The 24,386-nt window shown below is 38.6% G+C and overlaps 1 protein-coding gene across 1 annotated transcript in view; it reads right to left on the bottom strand.

Moving 5' to 3' along the window:
• Window positions 1–2,211: 2,211 nt before the first annotated feature.
• The window catches only part of SGCG (sarcoglycan, gamma (35kDa dystrophin-associated glycoprotein)), a gene marked incomplete at its 5' end in the record, with an annotated part of 30,779 nt that continues 8,604 nt past the window's right edge, over window positions 2,212–24,386 (bottom strand). Inside the window, 3 exons of the mRNA XM_009869153.1 lie at window positions 2,212–2,385; window positions 3,975–4,098; window positions 23,408–23,480. Of these exons, the coding sequence (XP_009867455.1) occupies window positions 2,212–2,385; window positions 3,975–4,098; window positions 23,408–23,480 (371 nt within the window). The remainder of the gene's footprint in view (window positions 2,386–3,974; window positions 4,099–23,407; window positions 23,481–24,386) is intronic.

Consider the following 24,386-nt stretch of genomic DNA (forward strand, 5'->3'; position numbering starts at 1 on the left):
CTCTAAGGACTGAATTCCTGGGTTTGCTGTTAAGACTACATCTAGACTGTAGACATTACAGCCCTCTAGGTTACTTGCAGCAGCAGTTTTTAGGTATATGGCACATGTAATGGAATTTGCTGTTCTTTATTTTAATAATTATACTTTCTATCCAATGGATAAGCTAAATCTGCTCATGATTTTGTTTGCAAAAGCTTGCACGTGGAGTTGGAACCACCTAAACTGACTTTAATGTAATACTGAAGGCAGGTCTGTATTAAAGTCTGCCTCATATGAAGGCTTGGTTGTAGAGAGATGTAGTTGACAGATACAGTTGTAGAGATAATCCTCTCTTTGGGGCCAACAGTTGTAGTCTCACTTGTGAAGGTAGATGTTTAGAAGCCCAGGAAAAGGGAATTTCAGAAATGGAAGATGTATGGCTTCCTAATTCTCTTAGGGAATACATTAGCAATGGAAGCACTCTCCAAGTAACGTGGGAGACCGTGATGTGCTTGCCTCCTTTGCCTGAAGGGACTCAAAAGCTCAGCTTAAGCAGATCTCTTAGTTTTTCTGCTGAAGCACTTCTAGTTGCTGAAGGCTCCAACCTACTAATAAGGGCATTAGACTAATTTGTACATTAGACTAACTTGCTAAATTACAAAGGCAGCCCTTGAGGCAGGGTCTACCCAGGGCTTTTACCACAATAACAGCAGATATTGTTAACTGGGGGCTCTTTACCAACACAGTCTTTTGTGGGTATCTGGGATCATAATTGAGTTTGGGGTTTATTTGCTTGTCCACCAGAGCTGAAGTAGCATGTTTGAAAACTAGCATAGTTTTAGTAATTCTTGTATTCTGATACTCCTGCTTTAAGGATGATGATCCTTTTCTCTGAAGGAGGGACATTCTGTGGTTTAATAACAATTATGGGTTAAAACCTTTCTGTAAATAGACACCAAGGCACTATGTGATGGCAGCTTCTACTGGGTAATAATGTCAAGCATATACAAAACAACATCTAAGCACTTAAAAACCCATGAGGTTTAAATAAGAGATTATTAAATACAAATCTTGCTACCCAGAGGTGTGCAAACAATTTATTTGTGTTCAGTGCAACACCATACAAGGGAATGGGTCTGCAGTTCTGTTTCTCTATAAGGTCAATAAATGGTTTGTCAGCTCTGGTGAGTATTTATGTTGTATCTAAAGTTCTAATGTAAAAAAATAATGCAGAGTAGTTTTACTCTCTGCATTTGTGAGGGATGCCCACTCTGACAGGATCAGAAATACCCTTCAACAGCTGCAGATGGAAATGAAATAGTCCTCTTAATTGAATCCCGTGGGCTGCAAGAAAGGATTTTTTTCCCCACCACCCAAACAGTTCCTTGTCTCAGACAATCTGGAGCCACATATTTTTTTTCATTTTACTAGTCCAGCTGGCAGAGCAAATTGCCTTGTTGAGTTAGCATGTCCTAAAATATAAAAGAGTTTAAATGAGTGTGATGGTACAGGCAGTACAACAAACTACTGCTATTATAAAATACACTAACATATTTCTCTGTTGTACAGTGAACAGATTTGAGACACAGGAAGGTGTAAATGGCTCCTGGAGCGTTTTGTTGATAGTGATTTTTATATGAATCTCAGTAATAAGCAAATCAGCATATATGTTGCCAAATTAAAATACAAAGCTAGTAGCAAATTAACATATTTTACACAGAACTTATACAAATACCACATTTTTCATACCTTGTGTTATTGCAAGAACAAAATTGCATAGACCATTTGCTGGCACTTCCTGAATTCCCCAAATGACACTTTGTCTTAGCAAATAGTTCAAGTAGTTCCCTCAATTTCACCCACTAATGCAGCGTTTACATGTAGTGAGAGAAAAAACCCACAGAGCTCAGAAATATTAACAATGACATAATCATCTGACTGAGTAATAGTTCAGCAAGGAAACGTATTCCTTTTATTTTTTTATGCTCTCTGTAAGGCTGTTTTTAAAGTGTTACTGACAGAACATATAATTTGATTCAAATCACTCTTCTGAAGCTGAAATGTCATTTGTGCTCTTCTTCCCCTTTCACCCTGTAGTCCAGAATTGTAGATAAAGGTTTGCTTCCTAAAGTACTTTTTATTAAAATTCTGAAAATTCCTCTTTCGGAAATGCTCTTTAGCAGTAATATAAAACTCAGAGTAGCACGGGAGCATGCGGCCTTTTCTGGTGCCTCACTGGCAGACACGGCTGTATTCTTGGCAAGTGGAGCCCACGCCGGCCACTGACAGGTAGAGCTTTCCATCTGGACACACGCAGATTTCATAGAGCCCCTGAGAAATACCAGATCCACCCCTTGTACCCTCAGGCAATTTGGGCAGTCGCACAGTTTCAGCATCGAGCAAAAGCTGCATGGGAGAAAGCAGGACAAATGGGCTCATTAAAGATAATAATGCAATAGTGGGCCATAAAATGACTTTGTCTTGACAGTGGTTTAAGAATAGCCTTCCACCCAGACCTGTTATACACAAAGATGCTCTGAGATATAGGCTCTTGGCAGACACTGGAACATGGGAGAAGGATAAGCTGGTGCCCATCTTCTTCCTGAGCAGAGACCTCAACAAGGTCAACCACAAGGTCCTGCACATGGGTGGGAACAATCCCAAGCACAAATACAGGCTGGGCAATGAGTGGACTGAGAGCAGTCCTGCAGAGAACTTTGGGGTGTTGGTGGATGAAAAACTGAGTAAGAGCCAGCAATGTGCGCTTGCAGCCTAGAAAGCCAACTGTATCACAGAATCTCAGAAAGGTCTAGAATGGAAAAGCCCACTAAGGTCATTGAGTCCAATCGTTAACCTAACACTGGCAAGTCCTCAACTAAATCACATCCTTAAACCCTATGCCTATGTGACTTTTAAATACCTCCAGGGATGGGGTCTCCAGCCCTGCCCTGCCCTCGGTAACCCGTTCCAATGCCTGATAACCCTTTCAGTAAACAAAATCTTCCCAAAATCCAACCTAAACTTCCCTTGGTGCAACTTGAGGCTATTTCTTCTTGTCCTGAAACTTACTGCCTGTGAGAAGAGGCCGACACCCACCTCACTACAGACTTCTTCAGGGTAGTTGTAGGAGTCACAAGGTCTCTCCTCAGCCTCCTTTTCTCTAGGCTAAACAACCCCAGTTCTCTCAGCCACTCCCTAAAAGACGTGTGCTCCAGACACTTCATCAGCTTCTCTGGACCTACGCTAGCACCCAAAACTGAACACAGTACTAGAGATGTGGCCTCACCAGTGTCGATGATAGTGGCAAAATCACTTCCCTACTCCTGCTCACTACATTATTTCTGACAGAGGCCAGGATGCCGTTGGCCTTCTTGGCCACCTGGGCACACTGCTGGCTCATGCTCAGCCGGCTGTCAACCAACACCCCCAGGTCCCTCTCTGCCTGCAGCTCTCCAGCCACTCCTCCCCAAGCCTGTAGCACTGCTGGGGGTTGTTGTGGCCAAAGTGCAAAACTCGGCATTTGGCCTTATTGAAACTCATACAATTATTGAAATAATAATATATTATTGAAACTCATACAATTGGTCTTGGCTCATCAATCTAGTCTGTCTAAATCCCTCTGCAGAGCATAAGAAGTAGGCTGCTGCATGTTGTGTGCTCTTGCTGATGGGGCAGCTCTTAATCATGTCTGCCGAGTTTCACTCTTTAATTTAGCCACTCAGGGCTGAGTGTCAACCTCTGGGCTAAGGGCCTTGCTGGGGTAATTTTATTCGAAAGCATTTATTTAAGCTAATACAATATTATGTCAATTGGTAGCATTATTTAATCTGACCCATAAATAAAAATCTGATTATTGTCATCATTAGTTTTAGTATCCTGTCTCTTAAAATCTGAAGAATTAAATTAACAGAACTTGAAAAAAGACTTGAAGTTATTAGTTACATTCAGACAGCAAGATCAACCATAGTTATGGAAACAGAAGGGCTTGTACTCACCACACCATCACTGCTGTGTAGTTTGATATCCATCTGGGAAAGAGCTTCAATATTCCCAGCTTGTGCTTTGATATTAATTCCTCGTGGTGCATCCATGCTCAAAGATCGAGTTGGTGATTCCAGCCTGAAAGCAGGAGCAGGAAATCGGACAGTAGCATATTCTCATATGTTCCTTTATTTTTGAAAAATAAGTAAACTCTGAACAAGTACTTGAAAGATCTCGCCTGAGGTCATGTAAATGATGCAGCTTCTTTTTTCTTTAGGCAGACTTGAGAAAGGAGGTTGCTATTTAAAAACACCAAAGTATCCCAAATAAAAAATACAGATGAAATCATAGTACAAACGCAAGATATTATTTCAGAGATAACTTCAGAAATATTATTTCAGAGATAATTTCAGATTATTTCGGTATAATGGTAATTTAGTCTTTAAAACCAAACTCCATTTTTACATTCTTTAGCTTGAATTTATTTTCATTTTTTACATAATAAGATATTGAAATTAATACAGTTAGTGCAGTCTGGAAGCTTTTTAATCAACCCAAGTTTTGACACTGCTATCAGTAACAAAAAGCCTTCACTCTGTGTGTTTGCGTTAACAAGATGGCATCTGAAACTTAAAAATCAGTAACTTTGAAATAAAATTTATGCAGTATAACCGAAAGTTGCAAACCCTACAGCACCACAAGATGGCAGGAAGGTACTGTATAGCTTCATAATCACCTCCTCAGGTCAGCTGTGGAGGATTAATGATTTTTATTTTCCAAAGAGATAAGGCTCTGTTTCTTCAGAATTTTGGTATCAGTTCCACGATAAGTATCATGAGAAGGAAAGAAAAAGCCCAAGCTCAGCAACAAGCAGGTGATTACATTGCTTCTTTTGACCATTACCTAGAACTGCTCCCTCTGCCGGTGCTGGGAAGACTGCAAAGATCAGAGTTGATACCTACTGAGTTTTGTTGCTGAATATTGGCTCACCCTTCCTGATGACACCAAGCTGATATTTACACTATCGGCCAGCATTAAGCAGGTGAATATTAAGGCTAGAGAAAAGGAATCAGCTGGAGGTCCTAGTTTACTTTACATCATGTTACGTGTTCTGTTCTGTAGGCTCCCTGGACACATACAAAATAACGTGGGTTTCATCCATAATGTGGAACTCAGCCATGTGTCCCTGTTTCCAGGTTGGCATGTGCTCACCCACTGAGTCTCCTGGAAATTTTAGAGGTAAATGTGTGTATGCACGCACGTGTATGCACACGCACTCCCAGCAGACGCTGTGCTGGCTCCATATGTGCTCAACAGTTGCCCATCTGGACGAGTGGAAGACTGTGCCCCAGCAGGTCCTTTACTAGGTATGAGTCAGATAGCGAGTCTAGATGCCGATCTCATGATGAAGGAACGAAACGATTGTACACATAACCCTGATGTAGCTATCTGAGGGGTTTCATTTACACAGACTGCTTCGGTTCTTCCTTGTTTTGCAGTTACTTCATTAAAACTGCAATTTAAAATATGTCAGTTTAGGCTTATGGGAAACTTCTTAGAATTCTGAAGAAGCTAAATCCAGCTGATATTTTTAAACCTAAACCACAGCGAAGCACAGTCACTAAAACTTCATTTGTTTATCCCCAAATCTAAAAATAACTCAGGCAATATTGGCTTACCACTGATGACCAGAAGTAGCAGAAGATTCTATCTCCTTTGATCTTCAAAGGTCCTTTCCAGCTCAAACCACTCTATGACTCTATGTTTCTATGATCTGCCTCTCCTTGACATTTCCTGGGTTAGTCACCTTCAACGTTTAAATAAAGACTGATAATTTAAACTCCTAACAAAGGACAACTGCATCATAGTTCCATATTGTAACTGTATTCATCAAACTATTTGATGCCTTATCCCTTGACTTTGAGATGGCACAAACTTCTGCCATGATCATGCTGAGTATAAGAGCATGAGTACGAGTTTGTTCTGCAACAAACATCTAATACAGTATTTGTAATCCTTATTAAGCAGTGTTTGTGATTTAACAACTTTTCTATGACTTTTTTTTAGATTTATACTTTCATGAAACGGGAAATCAGTTTTTCCCTGAGTGATTTACATGGGACATCTGTTTCCTGGGAATATTTTTGGAGGCACATTTGTATGCACTATATAATGAAAAATTAATCAAAGTTTGTATTTGCAATATTTAAAATGTAATATATTTTCATAAGGCAGTGTCAAAGTAGTGGAATGTAACTGTTGCCACATTTTGTTTTAGCAAAAAGCTACAGCTATTGAAACATTTTGTTTTTTGTGAAGCATTTCATCTATGTAAGTAATCTATACATACGCATAAATTTTTATTTTTATGCTCTACTGAGTATTACAAGAAAGCAGATTGGGACAGATTTTTGAAGAGAATATCAGACCTGGAGTTTGAAAAGCAATCAACTAGAGGAATATTTCTTATTTTCTACCAAAATTATTGCTGGCAAGAAGCCTACAGACTTCGGAAGCATTTACAGATTTATGATATGACTTACCCATAATTTAAATTACAAGGCAGAATTACATTTGCTATATTAATCACAGTCCTACACTTCTGCTGTTTATATGGGTCCTATTTCTAGATTAACTAAGGGTGGATTTACCTACTTAATTAAGCCATTGGAGCTTCCTGGCAATGGAAACTGCAGTGAAGATTAAACACTAGTTTTAAAGCCGCCTGGAACTATTATGTGTGAGACCTTAGCAAAGGCAACATTCAGTAACACTAATGTGTTTCTTCATACAGCATCCAAAGGTTCAGTGTCTCAAGTGCAGATGTACTAAAAGGGAAATGGGCACCTAACGTAGAAAAGACGTGAATAAGTTGAGCCTTGACTTTGAGCATCCCTTCTCAGTCTCCACTTGGTCCTGAACACACCTGACTTCCTCAGCCCCTTATACCTTAAAGTCACCTAAAATTCTGCAGTAGTCCCGACCCTCAGGCACTTCCAGTTTGTCCCTGGTGGACAGGATTGGACTCCTCCTGTATGCTTAAGGATCTGGTGACCACACAATTGCAATAGCAGAGGAACTGAGAGATGGAGATACTCATATGAACTCAGGGTGTCTTCAAAAGATATGAATAGACCACTGCAATTAGCAACATTGGTGGTGTTTTAAATAGACATTTATAAAGCAAACGGCTTTTTTTTTCTTTTTAATCACTGACCAGTGGATCTACTTAAAATAGATGATGGGAGGAAGTTGCTCTGCATTGCGCACGATTTGGTTCAGTCAGTCAGAAGAAACATGACTGTGCAGATAGAGGCTGATAAAAAAGTTTCAAGATCTATTCCCCAGGCGAATAAAAAGGAGGAAGAATGTAGGATGGGCTGAGGAAAACATTGATGTGCATGCCTCAAAAGTCTTGGCAAATCAAGAATTTGGTTTGCTTGCAAATGCTGGAGGGTGCTTAGAGACTGAGAGGACAGAAGTTTATTTTCTTAGGGTTTTTGGTCATTTCATAGTGTTTGTTTGAATTCAGGCAGTAGAATAATGAAAGAATATATTGTTACCAGTCACTATCTTTTTTTAAAAAAATTGCAGGCATATAAATTACATTTAACAGAATGGAATGAGGATCTTTATCATCTGAAGGAATTAATCTATGTAATGTGCTGTCCTAAATGAGACATCTGTCACAGCCTGTATCTCATTGGGGAAGATGAATTCTGTACTTACAAGTATCTTCTAGGTACTGTGGTTGCTGCCAGAAGTCTATTAGCAAGTGGTATGGTGCAAGAGGAATTGATTAGGACAGCACAACACTGGATGCCAAGAACCTGACACCCCCGTTATATGTGTCCTGAGGAATACTCTGGACTAGCTGTTGCCTGACCCTGAAGACTGGATGCCTAGAAAGGTTGGAGCACATTAGGTGATCTCCAGGACAGCATAGTTTTCAGGTTAATTTAATCCAACTGTCATCCTGTTCATGTACCCTAAACAGTTCCACAATGAGGACCAAGATGTGGGGTCTCCGGCAGTTGGGAGACTTCTCTCAAAAGGACATTCCTAATTTGAATTAAGACACTCATGTAGAGATCTCCATGGAATGTGAAGCAATGGGAACCATATCTAGGTCCACTTGCAGAGTAGGTCTTGTGCCTTGCTCTCTTTCACCCTGATCCCCGCAGCCACCTGGAGGTTTGTTGGCAAACCACAGGGTGAGGGGTTGGTGGTCCCTGCTAATATTTCATAGCTCGGTCATCTGCTGAATATTGGTCCTCCAGTAGTCCACTGCAACTGAACCAACCAATCACTTGTTGGTAGGACAGTTTCAGAAGTCGACTATACTGTCCTGGCTGTCTGCCGAGGAAATCTGGTACTGAGGTGTGCAGGATAATTCATGAAGGACTGTGTGAAAATCTTCTGAGGGAACCTGGAGAGCATCCAAGCTCTGGATCTAAAACCAACCCCCCAACCTAAAGTCTAGGAGATTCCCACCTCTTCCTATAAGCATGTTGCTAACTCATGGAGATACCAGAACACCAGAAATTGCTCAGTTGGCTCTTTAGGCAGGGGAAGCGACAGCCTGCTGTGGTTGTGCTAAAGAAGTAGCTGATACTGCCTGTTCATGCTGGAAGAATATCGATCTCTTCTTTCATCCTGTTATGGCAGGAGATGGAAGGATAAATACCACAATGCATTACAAAGCTGGTTTTAGGTACTGCAAAAAGAGTGCCATGGTCTTTTGGAGCCCACGTTTCCTACCGCAATATAGGGTTGCTTAACTCTTACAGCAGGACAGAGGAACTAGCTTGCTTTTCTGAATTTGGGTAGTAGTTTCTTCCTTCCTTCTGGCTACTTTTCGTCCTTTTCATCTCATGAGTCATCATGAATTCAGTGGGGACAGAATTCCTTGGTAGAACATTAGATGATAGCTCCCCACATGTACGCATTTGTCCCAGCAGCTACCTGAGGAACACCTGGATTAATGTAAGTGGCTGGACAGGTAGATGGACACTGCTTTTAAAACTGTGGTGCATCCAACAAGTGGTGTGCCCATACCTACATACAGCTAACTCCTTTTTTTTCTTTTTCCTTGCTTTTTGGTTAAAATAGTCTGATCAGTTTTACCATACAGAGAAGATCTTATGAAATGTAAACCTGGCACTAAAGCGTTAAAGGTATAGTAAAGAATTTAGCACTGTATAGTGTGTTAAGTATTTGAGTTAAATACATTCTTCTATCACTAAAAGAGAAACACCTATGTATCTTAGCCCTGACCCAGCTTTAATGAAACAAGGAGTTCTTCTACACATGAGAAAATAAAATTATAAAATCTCAAATATACTGGACTTGATTTATTTTACTTGATACCATATTATTTCACTGCAGTATGTTTGCTTAGATCATTATAAGATGTTAGTCTGGTGTTCACCTATATGGTGGTGGTTTTTTTTCAGAAGCCCTTTTTAAAAATGGAAGAACACAAGGGGGGGTCCAGGCAGAACCTAACTGCTGGGTAATTCATAATACATTTTCATTAAAAGTTTTTCACAAATCTTTCTGGTATTGATTTTTATGAAAGTTCATAAAATATAGTAATCCATCACTTCCACTTCTTTAATATGCTCAGTCTTCCACCCATAGTGCTTTAGCATAATTAAAAGGATCCATGCAAAAAGGCCATATATATATATATATATATATATATAAAAAGGTTTGATTTAAGAAGAAAGTTATTTTAAGGGGCAGAAGACAATGAAAGATCCAATGCCCCTTTCTTTCTGACATTTAGTCTTTGTAGGACTGAAGATACTGCTTCACACTTGTTCTTAGGCATTGATATGGGCACATGCATGGGAAATCCAGTACTAGAGAAAAGTTTGAAGAATACGAAGAAAAAAAGAGGAGAAAGAGAAAATGTAATTCAGAAGAGCTGGAATAATGGTACTTGCTCCAGCGGTGTGTATTTGCATATTGTTCTTGTTTCCCTTGACCTTCCATGAAGATGCTAAAATAAAATCCGATGACCTTTCATAAGGCTGTCTTCCACTCTTCTTATGCAGCTGTTTCATCCACCTCTCAGTAAACAATCTCCATGACTTCTCAGAGTTAGAAAACATTTAAAAAAACATGAAGTGCTTTGACTAAGCTGTTCCAAGATGAAATAAAGCCATTACAGTAAGTTCAATAAGGCTGCTACTTTTGGCACTGAAGATCTGATCCTGCAAGCTTGCATTCCTGTGAAAGTAAGGGCTCTGCAACTCTGCCTGTGCATGTCTGCTTCTAAGACCAGGCTCATCTTTTTTGTGATCTTATGAAGATGTGTAACTTTGTGATGTTATGAAGATGTGTAACTTTGTGATGTTATGAAGATGTGTAACTTTTCATTCCTCTGTTTCATAGAATCATAGAACAGTTTGGTTTAGAAGAGACCTCTAAAGGTCATCTAGTCCAACTCCGCTATAATGAGCAGGGACAGCTTCAACTAGATCAGGTTGCTCAGCACCTCATTTAACCTGACCTTCAATGTTTCCAGGGATGGGGCATCTACTACCTCTCTGGGCAACCAGTGCCAATGTTTCACCATTCTCATTGTAAAAAATTTCTTCCTTATATATATAGTCTAAATCTAACCATTTTTAGTTTAAAACCATTATGTCTTGTTCTATTGCAACAGGCCCTGCTAAAGTTTGTTCTCATTTTTCTTATAAAGCCCCAATGAGTGTAATGTTCCCCTTCTTCCAGTCACCAGGTACTTCACCTGACTGCCATGACTTTACAAATATCATGGAGAATGGCTTGGCAACTACATCAGGACTCTGGGATGCACCTCGCCAGGTCCATAGTCTTGCATATGTTCAGGTTCCTCAGGTGTCCACGAACCTTATCTTCACTTACAGTGGGAGGAACTTTGTGCCCCTGGTCCGTGTCCTGTGCTCCTTCAACTCAGGAGGTGTGAAGAGAGAGGTTGCCCGTGAAGACCGAAGCAAAAAAATGTTGAGAACCTCAGCTTTCTCCTCGTCTGTTGTTACTAGCTTGCCATTCTTGCTCACTGAGGGAGGAATGCTTTCTTTAACCTTCTTTTTCTGGTTGATACACCCCTAGAAGCCCTTCTTGTTAATCTTCATGTCCCTTGTCAGGTTCAGCTCCAGCTGCACCCTGGCCTTCCTGACCTCATCCCTACATATCCCAGCTGTGTCCCTATACTCTTCCCAGGATACCTGTCCCTGCTTCCATTCCCTGCGCAGTTTGTTCTTGCCTTTCAGTTTGACCAACAAATCTCGACTCAGCCAGGCTGGCCTATTCCCTTCCTTGCCTGATTTCTTACACCTGGGGATTAAGAGCTCTTGTGCTGTATGGAAAGCATCCTTAAATATCTGCCAGGTTTCTTGAGAGAAACAAGAAGAGTTAGGAGAGCTGTGGCTACATGTTTTATTACAGTCTATAAAGAGGCAGAAGCATGAGGTTGCATAGGGGACAGGTTGTGCAAATGGGGCATAGAGCATAAGGTGCTCTTGGCACATAACCAAATCTTTTTCACATTATTAAGGAAGGAAGAAAGCCTCATATGCCTCTGGCATGCAGAAAGGAGTCTTGCCATAAATGCCTGCCCTTAGTTCAAGTCTGACTTTAGAAAGGTTAAAGATGAACAGAAATTAAATTAGGTGGTGACTGGAGGTCATGGGGCAGGGGAATAATAAAAAAAAATAAGAAATTGAGAAAAAAGAACATGAGGAAAAAAGAGGGAAAAGGAGGATCTTTAACCTGTCAAGGAACTAATGTGTTGAAAGTTAAAAAAGGAACCTAGTGAATTCTGTCTGCTTAATTGGCCTTGGCTCTCTGCAGGTGTCTGCTTTCAGCCCTGCTTTGTGAGTGCATGTTAACCTTTAAAAGGCAGTGAGAGTATATTGGCTTTTTGATTAGTTTGAAAGCAGTCTAATTCACTGGCAATGCAGCTAGACGCTGTAAATGAGTAAGCCAAAGACAGAGCATGCACTAGTTACAAAGGAAAAAGAGATCGTCAGCATTTATTTATGGCCCAACAGACAGAATTTCCAGCCATACTCCCTCTTTCTGAGGAAGCTGGATTCCTGTTGACATGAGCTGAACAGAACTAGGCTGGAGTTGTAGAGGTGGATATTGAGCAGCACTAATGCTGGCTGCCCATTCCCACCCATATTCACTTCTCTCTCAGCAGTTTGCTGTCTTGAGGTCAGGCAACTGGGGAGGGTGACCAGAATGTAGCAAGAAGAATATGATTATTCAAAGTTACGGATCTTTCTGTTCTGCCTCGTGGCTTTTGGTTGGTTGCCAATAGGTCCAAAGGCAAAGAAGGACACAAGAAGAGGGCTGAGGTCTCAGCCTCAGTATATGCCTCACTTCTGTTTTGTTTTGTAAAATTATTTTTTTGGAAAGGCTCCCAAAATAACATCTTCTTCCATACAGGAAGGATGAGTTTCACAGCATGTTCCAACAGCCGTGTATATCTTGAGGACATGGAAGTATTAGTATTCAACAGTAAACTCTGATGGCCCTTTCTGAATGTCAAAAAATACAAAGTACTAATGACTCATTAAATCTTCTTCCCTGATCAGTTTCTGCACAGTAATAGAAACATAGCAGTTACTTAGTCAAGCCTTGGCACAAAACTCTTTACTTGACATAACCACTGTAAATCTTTCAAATGCTGACTGATTTCTCTTTCTAAAATGTCCCATTTTGCATCACACATACTTAATTTCTTCATTTAAAGGTGGAATAATTGCTTCCTACCTGGATGATGCTGTCTTCCATATTCCATTCACTTTCATACTCTGAGTTAAACTAAATGAACTATAATGAAAAAATTTGTCTGAAAAACAGCATTCATTTTCCCCTGTCAAGTCCATTACTTGGTCAATGGCTATATTACATTGTCCCAATTTTTGTAGTTTGGTTCAAAAAAACCATTTTCTAAGGGTTACTGCTCCTGGGAGTTGCCTGCAGTAGAAGACATATTCTGTTTCAGTAAAACCAATGTCAATATCTACAGCCCCCTTACACTGAATCCCAAGTTAGTCTATCATTTATGCCATGGTAAAATGTAATATGCAAACCAGTATGTTTTGAATTAACTAAAATTAAATAACAATTATTTAAAATGAAAAACAATTTTTTGCAATTTCTTCCAAGTCCATCTAGCTATTTCATTGCAGACAAATTTACAGGAAAACTTACAGTAGCTCAAGATGCAGCTTAATATTAGAACTGTACTTAAGTATGCCAAGGGAAATACCTCTCCAAAAAAAAGTTTTTGTGCCAGTAACAAAAAAACCACCAGCATCTTGTGCAAATACCGAAAAGTTGTCTGATAATATCAGAACAAAATAAATAGGGTACAACTGAATTTAGGGAAACATACTGTGAGGGTGTCTGTTTAGAGACAAGTGTGCATATATAGGAACTACATTGAAAAAAATTATTTTTCTGGTCTGAAGCAGCTGTACATAAACCACCTATTTTTTTCCCAGCAATTGTGAAGCTTTAAAAAAGTCTTTAAAAAGTGGCATTACGTTGCAATTTAAAGACTATAAAATAATGGAGCAATTTGTTGTAATCTGATTTTAAAAGTAACTTTTCTCAACTCTCTTCTTCTTATTGCTTAAAGGCATTAATGAAAATGTCGTTTGGGAAGGTCTATCATTTTGTCTCCAATCACTTGGGAAAGTCTGAAAATGTGCTGGGCTTTGCTGGCAGTTTCAGATCTCTAAAAACTAGACACAAATGTACATTGTAATCTACTGAACCATCCCAGATACTACAATAACAGTAGAGCTACTTTGAAATAATCACACAAGGATAGGTTACCTCTGCTATTTCTGGTAGCCTTCTTTCTCAGGACAATAATGTTCCTGACATTTACATATACTGACATATACATATACTGATAGTCCTAATGTGCGAAGCACTAGCAGTTGTTACATGAGGGCTACTAATAGCAGTACATGACTTTTGCATGGTGTGTATAATATTACTGAAGAATTCATTCTTTAAAAAAATCCTTTTGGAAACAAGATTAAATCAATATTTTTTGTTTGATATCAACAAAGTGCAAAATGTTAGTAATGTATGGTTACTGACCTTAAAAAATAAACTCTCAGATCTGTAATGTATTCAGTATATTCAAGGAAATATCTTTTAAAAAGCTGCTGTTACTTTATAGCTAGATTTTCTGGAGGACACAAAGTTTATGAGATTCCCCTCCCAGATGTCTGTGTTGGTAAGGGCTAGGAGCACTTCATGATCCAACCACTCAACATCGCAGGGTTGAGTTCTCACATCTGAAGGGGGAAAAAAGACCTTTGAACCATTTTCCTATTTCCCTTTCTTGGGAAGGAGTTATCATACTTGACAAAGCTGGGCTGATTGTGCTTGGATGGAAGGAAGGGGAGTCACAGTGAAATTCTAATATCCCATTGATACCAGTTGAGTCGATATTTAATGAAGACACATTTGGTGGTGGAATGGAGCAAGACGTTAGATCAGAAATACTCACTAGGCCAACTAAGCATAACTCACCTATAGGGAATGCATTTTCTAAAGCTAAACCAATCGTACAATGACCTTATAGAATCTTACAGTCATTGCGGTAATGGATTCTTAGACAATTTCTGTGTTTTATGTTAGACAATCAGAAATGAAATAATACTTAATCAGATTTTATGGATAAATTAAAGTATAAAAGAAATGTTCAAAGTATAAGTATGTAAGTATAAAAGAAATATAAAAAAAGAAATATAAGTATAAAAGAAATGTTCAAAGTTCTATGACAAATGCACTACCATGTTCTTTAAAAAAAAAACAAAAAAAAACCAGTGCCCAGTTCTTTTAATAGTACTTTGAAAAGACTATAAAAGAAATTTTATAATCTATTCAAAAACATAGCAGATATGATTATTGCAGTGTTGTTTACTAGTTCTCCATCCATCTTAAATATTGAGATGTTTTTGCCTGTTTATTCACTGTCACTCAGTGCAGTTGTTGAAGGAATGAAGACTAGAGATCAGAACTGAGATATGATTAAAATAGAAGCTTCTCACAAGACTGACAGTTGTGATAAAGAGTGGTAAGCAGAGCTAATTCAAAGGAGGTCTCTGTGATGACCTCAATTTTATGATGTGCTGACTCTCCAGGTAATTAAAAATGGCCAAGGCCCCACTGAATGTGATTGAATCTGGCACATCACAGATGTTTCCAGCATGGCTATTTTTTTCAAATGACTTTAACGATATTATAAAATAACTTATTGTACTATAAAATTTTACTCTCGTGTAATAGCACTATTTGCATCACTGTTGTAAAAAATCTGGTTAGTATTTTCATTATGAGTATTTTCATAAAATTATCTTTCAGGTTGAAATTCTCCATGCCCTTCTTCTATGTATCTCAAGCAAATTTTTCTTTAATATGCAAGAGTATAGAAAGATTTCAAGTAACTGGAATTCTTCACTGTATGTGATTCATAGCGTCTGCTTGTTCTCCATGAAAGGAAAGAAAAGGGCTTTGCCGACAAGCAGATCATACCCTTCCCCACTTGTTACTCATTACACAGTGGCTGAATGTGCCACACTCGCACGCGATTCCTCACAAGTGAAGTATCACAAATGCACAGACAGGCCAAGGGAGAGGGGAAAGAATGTGAATAGTGACATTGCACATGCATGATATATCTTGGAAAAATCACTTCTACCTGGAAATGTTTCCTTTTCTTCTTCTCGTGTTTGCCATATGCACATCCTTATGGTGGGTGACTCCTGTTTCATTCCTCCCTCCCAGCTGCCTTGACACACGTGCAGGCAGGTATGTAGGCAAAGGATAATTTAAGGGATGCTCTACCCAGTTCAATGCCACATCTTAGACCAGTGACAGCAGAATCATAGATTTAAAAATAGAGCTCCAGGTGTTCATCTGCAAGGTGTCTATAACTGTGACAATCATTAATGAAGTTCTGAGGGTAGATTGCACTCTGGTGGAGTATGCTCTAATCACTGATGACAAGCTCACTTCAGCAATCTCACCAAGCAGTCTGACATTGTCAGGTACTCAAGTCAACAGAGTAGGTGCAGAAATTACTACATCTTTGTTCTTTGCACTACTGACATAAGCAGCCGTAGAAAATACATAAATGACTGTCCCATACAAGCAGCAGAAACAACTCCTATTGATTTTAATATGTTAAGTGACATTTCTGAAAAACTTAGGCTTTAGGAATCATAGTACCATAGAATCATTAAGGTTGAAAAAGACCTGTAAGATCAAGTCCAACTGTCAACCCAACACTACCATGACCACTAAACCATGTCCCAAAGTGCCACGTCTACATGCCTGTCAAAAACCTCCAGGGATGGTGACTCCACTACTTGCCTAGGAAGGTCTCCCCTCAGCCTCCTCCTCTCCACACTAGACAACCCCAGATCCCTCAGCCGCTCCTCATAAGACATGTTCTCCAGACCCTTCACCAGCTTTGTTGTCCTTCTCTGGACCCACTCCAGCACCTCAATGTCTTCTGTATGCTGCAGCGCCCAAAAGTGAACACAGTACTAAATCTGTGGCCTCATCAGTGCCGAGTACGGGGACATGTTCATTTCCCTACTCCTGCTGGCCACACCATTTCTGATATAGGCCAGGATGCCATTGGCCTTCTTGGCCACCTGGGCACACTGCTGGCTCATGTTCAGCCGGCTGTCAGCCAGCACCCACAGATCCTTTTCTGCCAGGCAACTTTCCAGACACTCTTCCCCAAGTCTGTAGTCTTGCACGGTGGACTAGGTTAAACAAAAGTCAGTTATCACAGTGGACAGAAATCTAGTGTGTTTTCTCAAGGAGATATTACCTGGCAAAAAAGCAACTAAAATCAGTGCATGTATTTCCTCTCCTCCTGTTACTGAGGCATCTATCTCTCACTCACTGGTTTCAGAGGCCAGCAATCCTTTGAAACAGGAAAGTTGTTGTAGATGCTCAGGAGAGCAGCTCTGACTGCTAGTGCATCCAGACTTTGTAGGACACCCAAGTCTCTGTTGCTGCCCCAACAGTTAAAAAATGTCCCTTCTACCTCAGGAGAGAAACACCTTCCGTGAGAGCAGGACAAGAGTCCCTCTGCAGACTTAGAATCACAGAAGGCAGGATGATGTAATCAGCAGAGGTAAGTCTATCTCCTAAGGTTGTATAGTAAAATAATATACATGCTCTGAAGGTGAAACACTAGAATTTATAAACTAAATTACAGTGAACAAGATTTTGCAAGAATATGAGTTCACACAAATAGCTACTAACTCAAGACAGAGAAAACAGATTGTGCTTGGAAAATCCTTTCACTTTAGGATTAATATTTTCAAGTAAAATCACTGCTTAAAAGAAGACCAGATGTGAAGTAGTAGCCAAGCTTTTGCTAATAAGGTACTTTTAAATATATGAGTCAGAAAAACTCCTGAAAAGGTGATAAACATGATGTCCTATATCATCCGATCCTTCTAAACTCTACATTTTCACAGATTTGAGTCCATCAGATAGATGAATGGAAATAAATTCTTTAAGCTTCCAAAAGAACTATCTGATGATGTTCTTATTTAACCTGAATGCAGTAAAGTATATGACCGCAAATTTACATCTAGCAAATTAATGCCAGGGCTCATAAAATTACATTGCAGTAGAAATACCTCACTAGTCAGGGAGCAGAGATGCTTTACAAATACTGAATCATAGCCCTAGACTTATTTTTCTGTTATGTAATTCATTCTCTTCTGACTGACTGAGCTTTTGATTTGCATAATGAATGCAAATAAAAATCACTGTGCTTCAATTAGATGGCATTTTTAGGCAATTAGCATGTAAGCATTACTACAAATATGATTAGGCAATGGTTTAGCAAATGTTTTTACCCTGGTTAGCTTCTAAACATCTCTTTCTAGATTTTCTTCACGGTTTTTACAATCATTAAACCCTACAACTTCAGATTGCAGTCTTTCTCTCTGTCTTATTTAGAGAGACTAACTCCAAATGCAGATGGAAATAATATTATCAATGGGGAATGGAAAGGATAAAATAAGCCTTCAAAAAGCAAAGCAGAGTTATTGGATGTCACAGAACAGAAGTAAAAATTAAAGGGGTCATATTTATTCTAAATATAGAGAGGTCCATCAGCAATCCATTAGTACAGTAATCACCTTAACCAAACACTTAGAAGACATATAATTATGTCTTCAAATTGTAAGTATACTATAACATGCATGTCACAAGCTAGTAAATATATATTCTAATGCTTTTGGACATGGATACTTCATTAAAACATGAGATAATGCTTCTTAGAATATATATTTAAAGTTGTAGTGAATGCCAACATTATATATTTGTTAAAAAATATCTGTTTCCCTGGGAAATATTGAAATCTTTGAAGAATATACCCATAAGCTTTTAAATATATCCATATTTGGATACAATTATATATATATTTATAGTCATAGTCTGACAAAAATTGACTCTCTGGAACAGTGACAAAAAAATGCTATAGTGCTTTTGAAATCCAAGATGGGTGGAATGATGTGGGTCACTTTTGTGCTTGGATGTAAACCCTCAGTTGAAGAACTGGCAAAATACCACAAACTGCACTAAAAGTGATTTCCCACAGGATCTATGCTCAGAAGGCACAGTTGCTGGCTGTAAGACATCCATATGCAGCAAATAGGAGAAAAAGGCTAATACTAATTCGTAAGCATTATATTAATTATGCATAGTTTATGGTTAGATAATAAATGGGAAAGATGTCACTTTTGTAAGCACATTTCCATAAATTTGGGAAATGCGAATACTCAGTTAAGAAATATTGTTTTGAGAGTTAAAGACTTTTGCCTTAGAAAGCCACAAGCCATGCAGCTCACAAGTGAACAGCATCAAAATGACAAAACTATGTATGAACTATATGTTATTCAAGGATATAAAATATAGGAAGAATAGACCAATATGCTAAACAATATTCTAAGTGCTATAAATTATCAGAAACATATGTTAGCATCAGACTGGAAAAATGTCTAAACTGAGACACTAGTTTTCACACAGAGATTGTTATTTGATAACTGGAGATATAAAAGGGTACGTGTGCTGGCATGAAACTGAATAATATCAGAACAGGCTACTTGTAGTACCTCACATGGAGGCTGGGGAGAAGCTGGCTTTTAGGGAATTTCTGTAAATGTCTCTGTCTATAACATCTAGTTCCACTAGTTGCTGTTACAGATTTCCAACCTACACTTGGGTCACAAGATACATGTTTGAACACGAGCTTCTGTAATTGTTTAAATTCCTTCTTTTGGAAAGCAAGGCACATATTTTCCATTAAAAATTTTCTGTGATCCAGTTAAGAGGTGACAGATAAATTCTACGGAAGTTCCAGGAGACCTGATTGAGACAAGTTCTCAACGTGCCAAATACACACCAAAGTAGAAGGGCTCTGGACACTTTCATGGAGAACCATGGAAGAGGTAACAATTTCTACTTTTATAATATTCTAAATTATATATGAAGTATATACTATAGCACGTATAATGTTATATTGCATTTATTAAAATTGATTTTGCTACTTAGCAAGGAATTATTAAGCGTAAGTTCAATTTCCTCCACATCTTGAGGGGAATGACACCTCTATCCATTGCTTCCATTTACCTGACTACAAAATAATTTGGTGGGAGTAAAGAGCAATCCCTGTGTTGAATGCCAGTCTTTGCACAACCAAGTAATCCAGCAAGAAACAGAGCAAATGAGGAGACGACCTGCAGGTCAAAACATCCATCTGGTTCTTCTTCCAGGATTACTTTTTAAATCACAACTGAACCTCTAGGTCTCTTCTTACTCTTGGCTAAATTTTCTAAACACGAGAACAACTTGTGCTTTTGTGTGCTTGCTATCCTGTGGATCATAAGTGAACAGGTTCACCCAAAGGAGAGATGATGTGACCCAAGTAGACAGGCACTTACTGGCAGTGGAGCACTCCTGCACCTGGAAGCTGTGTAGGCACTTGATTATATCAGGCAACCAAATTTTGAGAGAAGCAGGAGTCCAGACATGGTTCTGTTCTCACTAATTACAACTGCAAATTTTAACCAGGTACCTCCTCAGGGGTGTTTGTCTGGGGAGGATATTTTCTGGATATATCCAAATCTTCTGATTGTAAACATGCCACTGAGATGCTTGTACGCTTGCTACACATGAGACCCTGCTTTTAGGTGTTCCCTAGGTCCTAAAGTCTTAACAAATTCTGTAAATGGAAACCAGGCATCTTATTTAGATATAAGAACTCCAGGAAAGGAAATAAAAAGTAGATAATGTTATTTTTAAACCTAGGCAAGCTTCAGCTTTGAAATCTAGATTTTGTTGTTATAATTCTTCCTAACAGAAGTAAGTGTAAGAACGTCTCCTTTTCTTTACGGGTGAGTCATGAATTCAATCTATTAGACTGAAAAGGACTCTATGTTTCCTTCAAATTATGGAATGAAAAGAAAGCTACTGACCACAGTATAATTGCATTGCTCTGTCTCCATTACTTAGCTATAAAAAGATATGCTCTAACACACTTAACTCTTTGTTTCCAGAAAAGACAGGAAAGTCAGCAGCATGTGTAATTCAGAAGGCCATTTGTGTCAGCCTGTTTTGTGATCTTGCCTTAAATCTGAATTACAGAGAATGAATGTGGCCTCTGTTCATATGACACAAGCTGAGAAGTTATGAGCATTAACAGCTTTCCAGTCAGCTCCTTGAAACATGCAACTGCATTTGAGGTGGATGCATTTTCATGAAGCATTATGCCCTATATTTAATGCTGCTTACTGTGGTACTTTATGTTACACTTGTCCAGCATATCACTTTCATATGGCACAGCACAACCACTGAAAGAAAAATAAAGGAAAAAGCAGCAGATGATTAATAGATGGTGAGTGTGGAGATAAGGCTTGAGGTGAGCAAATAGGTTATATTGTCTGTAACTTGGTGCTCACTACCTTAATCTGAAAAGACAGCATATTTGAATTTAAAATAGAAAAGTGATACTTAAAATTGCATTTTAAATTTTCATATTATTGTGCTATTCCGTAGGTAGATCCCTATATTTAACAGTGTGGAATGAAAAAGAATATTTATAAAGCATTACCAAATAGCCATTCATTGGTAAACTTGTCTGAGCTCCTTCACAACAGAATGTATGAATTTTGTTTACAATGACATTTAAGATTACCCTTGAAAGTACTCTTTTTCAACCATAAACTTTGTAAATTTGTCTTCTCTTCCTACATCTTCACTTTGCATCTGCACTGCGGACAAATGCATTTGCTTCCTGATCCTCCCCAGGAGCTCTCCATGGAATCATTGTTATCTCTGCTTTGAGGCTTGACATTGATTATGGGCGGTAAAGATGGAAAAAGAAAAAAAAAATAATCAAAGGAATAAGGCATTTTGAACTGCTCTGAGTAAGGGCCTGGCAGGACATGAGTAAGTGGTGTATACACTGCACAGCTTCATGCCCTGATAGTCATCATTTTTCTTAAAGTTAAGCTAACTCAGTTTCTAGCACCAGTGTTCAGCAGCTCTGGATTTATGTCAAATACTAGTATTAGTCAAAAGTGTCAGTGATGATGTGGTCATGTAGGTACTTCCCTGACATTGTAATAGTAAATAGTAGAAAAATCTGTAAATAGTGGAAAAATCTATATTTCACACTGTTTTAAGTTAACTGAAGACAGAAGTGAATGGGTTTTCACCTATTACACTTGAGCTCTGCTAACACATAGCAACATACTAGATCAAAACATGTGTTAGTTGACATGGTAAAAATCACTAAAAAGACAAGCCATGTGTAAACTCATCCATGCAGGAGAACTTTACGAACACTTTGAATTAATCTCAGTACTTTCCTTCAGATACTCTTTTTCAAAAACAGGTGAAAAATTTATAACAACAATAGTAATAAATAGTCTGAAACAGTGTGATTGTTGTTAAATGAAGTGCAGAAGAGAACTTAAAATGTAACATAATACAATGGATGTAGGATAAAACTATTAGCTTTAAGCCTATTAAAATATTAACTGATGATGCATTTGAAGAAAAGTAAAAACTACAGAAAATAAATGAATTAAAATCTGCAGACAGCTTCTTGATTTTTTAATTATAAAATTCTATGTTCTACATTATCAAAACTGAGATAATCATAGGGTATGACAAATTTACAGCACAGGGAATTCACTCCCAATAAAAGCAGACACTGACCATCCAAGCCAAGAGCAGGCAATTTCTCCAGGAGAATGCCATGGGCAACAGTGTCGAATGCCTTACTAAATTCAAGGTAGGTAACATCCACAGCCTTTCCCTCATCCAACCAGCAGGTCACCATGTCATAGAAGATCAAGTTTGTTAAACAGGACCTGCCCTTCGCTATAATGCAGGATCCTACACACTGGTCAAATCTGTCACCAGGGTAACACATTTTTGAAGGTGGTCATCAACATGTAAAAATAAAAGTCTTGAGCTCATTCTGTCTTTAAATACAAGCACAATGTATCTTACATATCAGGGCGAAAATTAAAGGTATCTATCTTAATTGTGTCCTTCTCATTTGTCATTTTCAGTTTAAAAATCCGGTCACCAAGATTCAGATAGAGTTCCTGAAAGCTTTAATAATCTTGTACTAGTCTCTAATAGTTACCCTAACTGGAGAAGAAACACTGAAGAATTATGACAGAAAGTAGTAATATAATTGCTAAAGAGATCTCCTTTCATTTCAAATCTTTCTTTGAACTGGCTTATAAAATGAAACACATTGTTCGTGAACAGAACGTCATTTTAGTTTCTTACCTCATCAAAACCAACATAATAGAGAAAAATTTGGGATACTCCGAATTACATAGAGTAATGCACATAAGAAATGCTATCTCAGAATTAAGAAGCTCTGAAATATAGAAGGTACTTCATAATGATTTTCTCACTCCAAACTGCTCTTCAGTCATACAAAGCTTTGCACATCTCTGATTTTCTTCTTATTAATCTGTTTTCCTCAGATTAATACTAAATTCTAAGAATCCTGACTCATTATGGATCGATGACCTGCTGCAAACAAGCAGCTAACATAGTAGAAAAAGTCAGTTAGGTGTTTCAAAACTGAAAAATAGAAGTTTACAGAAAAATTCTCCCACAGTATATTATGTAGCTTTAAATATTCACCATTAGCAATAACTCATAATATATTTGAGAGCAATACATTTAGAGAAAAACGTATAATTTTCCTTCAAAATAATAATTTGTCATGTAAAACAGTAAAAAAGTATTAGTAGTTCTCTAAATGCTATTGAAAATAGTACATTTAGAAAAATGTGAATATCTATAGCAACAATGTTTACTTATTAGATTTAGATTTTTATATATAAATTCTTACCTAAGCTGTTTAAAAGCTTCTGCCTTTACAAGTGGTGTTTCTACAGAGTGTTCAAAAAGTGCTCCTTCAGGCCCTAAAAAAAAAGAAAAATAGTATATTTAAAAGTTCAAATGTAAAACAATAGAGACAGTGATTTATGTAGTCACTTTGATATCAGAAATTTGGCTAAGCAAACTTTTATTAACAATTAATAAGTCAATTAAAATATAGAATCATAGAATCATGGAATCATAGAATCATAGAATTATAGAATTACAGAACAGTTTCGGTTGGAAGAGACCTTCAAGATCATCGAGTCCAACCTTTGTCCCAGCCCTATCAACCCACTAAACCATGTCCCTCAGCACAACATCCACCTGTCTCTTAAACACCTCAAAGGATAATGACTCAGTCACCTCCCTGGGCAGCCTGTTACAATGGCTGTCAACCCTTTCAGCAAAGAAATTCTTCCTAATATCCAACCTGAACCTCCCCTGGTACTACTTAAGGCCATTTGCCCTTGTCCTATCACTTGCCACTAGGGAGAACAGACCAACCCCAAACTCTACAATCTCCTGTCAAGTAATTTTAGAGAGCGATGTCTTCCCCTCAATCTTCTCTTCTACACGCTAAACAGCCCCAGATCCCTCAGCCATTGCTCATAGGACATATGTTCCAAATCCTTTACCAGCTTGGCAGCCCACCTCTGTACCCTCTTCAGCATCTTGATGTCCCTCTTGTAGTGAGGGGCCTAAAACTGGACACAGTACTCAAGATGAGGCCTCATCAAAGCTGAGTAGAGGGGAATGATCACCTCCCTGCTCCTGCTGACACCATTCCTGACACAGGCCAGGATGCCCTTGGCCTTCTTGGCCACCCAGGCACACTGCTGGGTCATGCTCAGCCTGCTGTCCATCAACACCCCCAGGTCCCTCTCTGCCTGGCAGCTCTCCAGCCACTCCTCCCCAAGCGTGTGGCGCTGCTGGGGATTGTTGTGGGC

The sequence above is a fragment of the Apaloderma vittatum genome, unplaced genomic scaffold, assembly GCF_000703405.1.
Source record: "Apaloderma vittatum isolate BGI_N311 unplaced genomic scaffold, ASM70340v1 scaffold10115, whole genome shotgun sequence".
Classification (NCBI taxonomy): Eukaryota; Metazoa; Chordata; class Aves; order Trogoniformes; family Trogonidae; genus Apaloderma; species Apaloderma vittatum.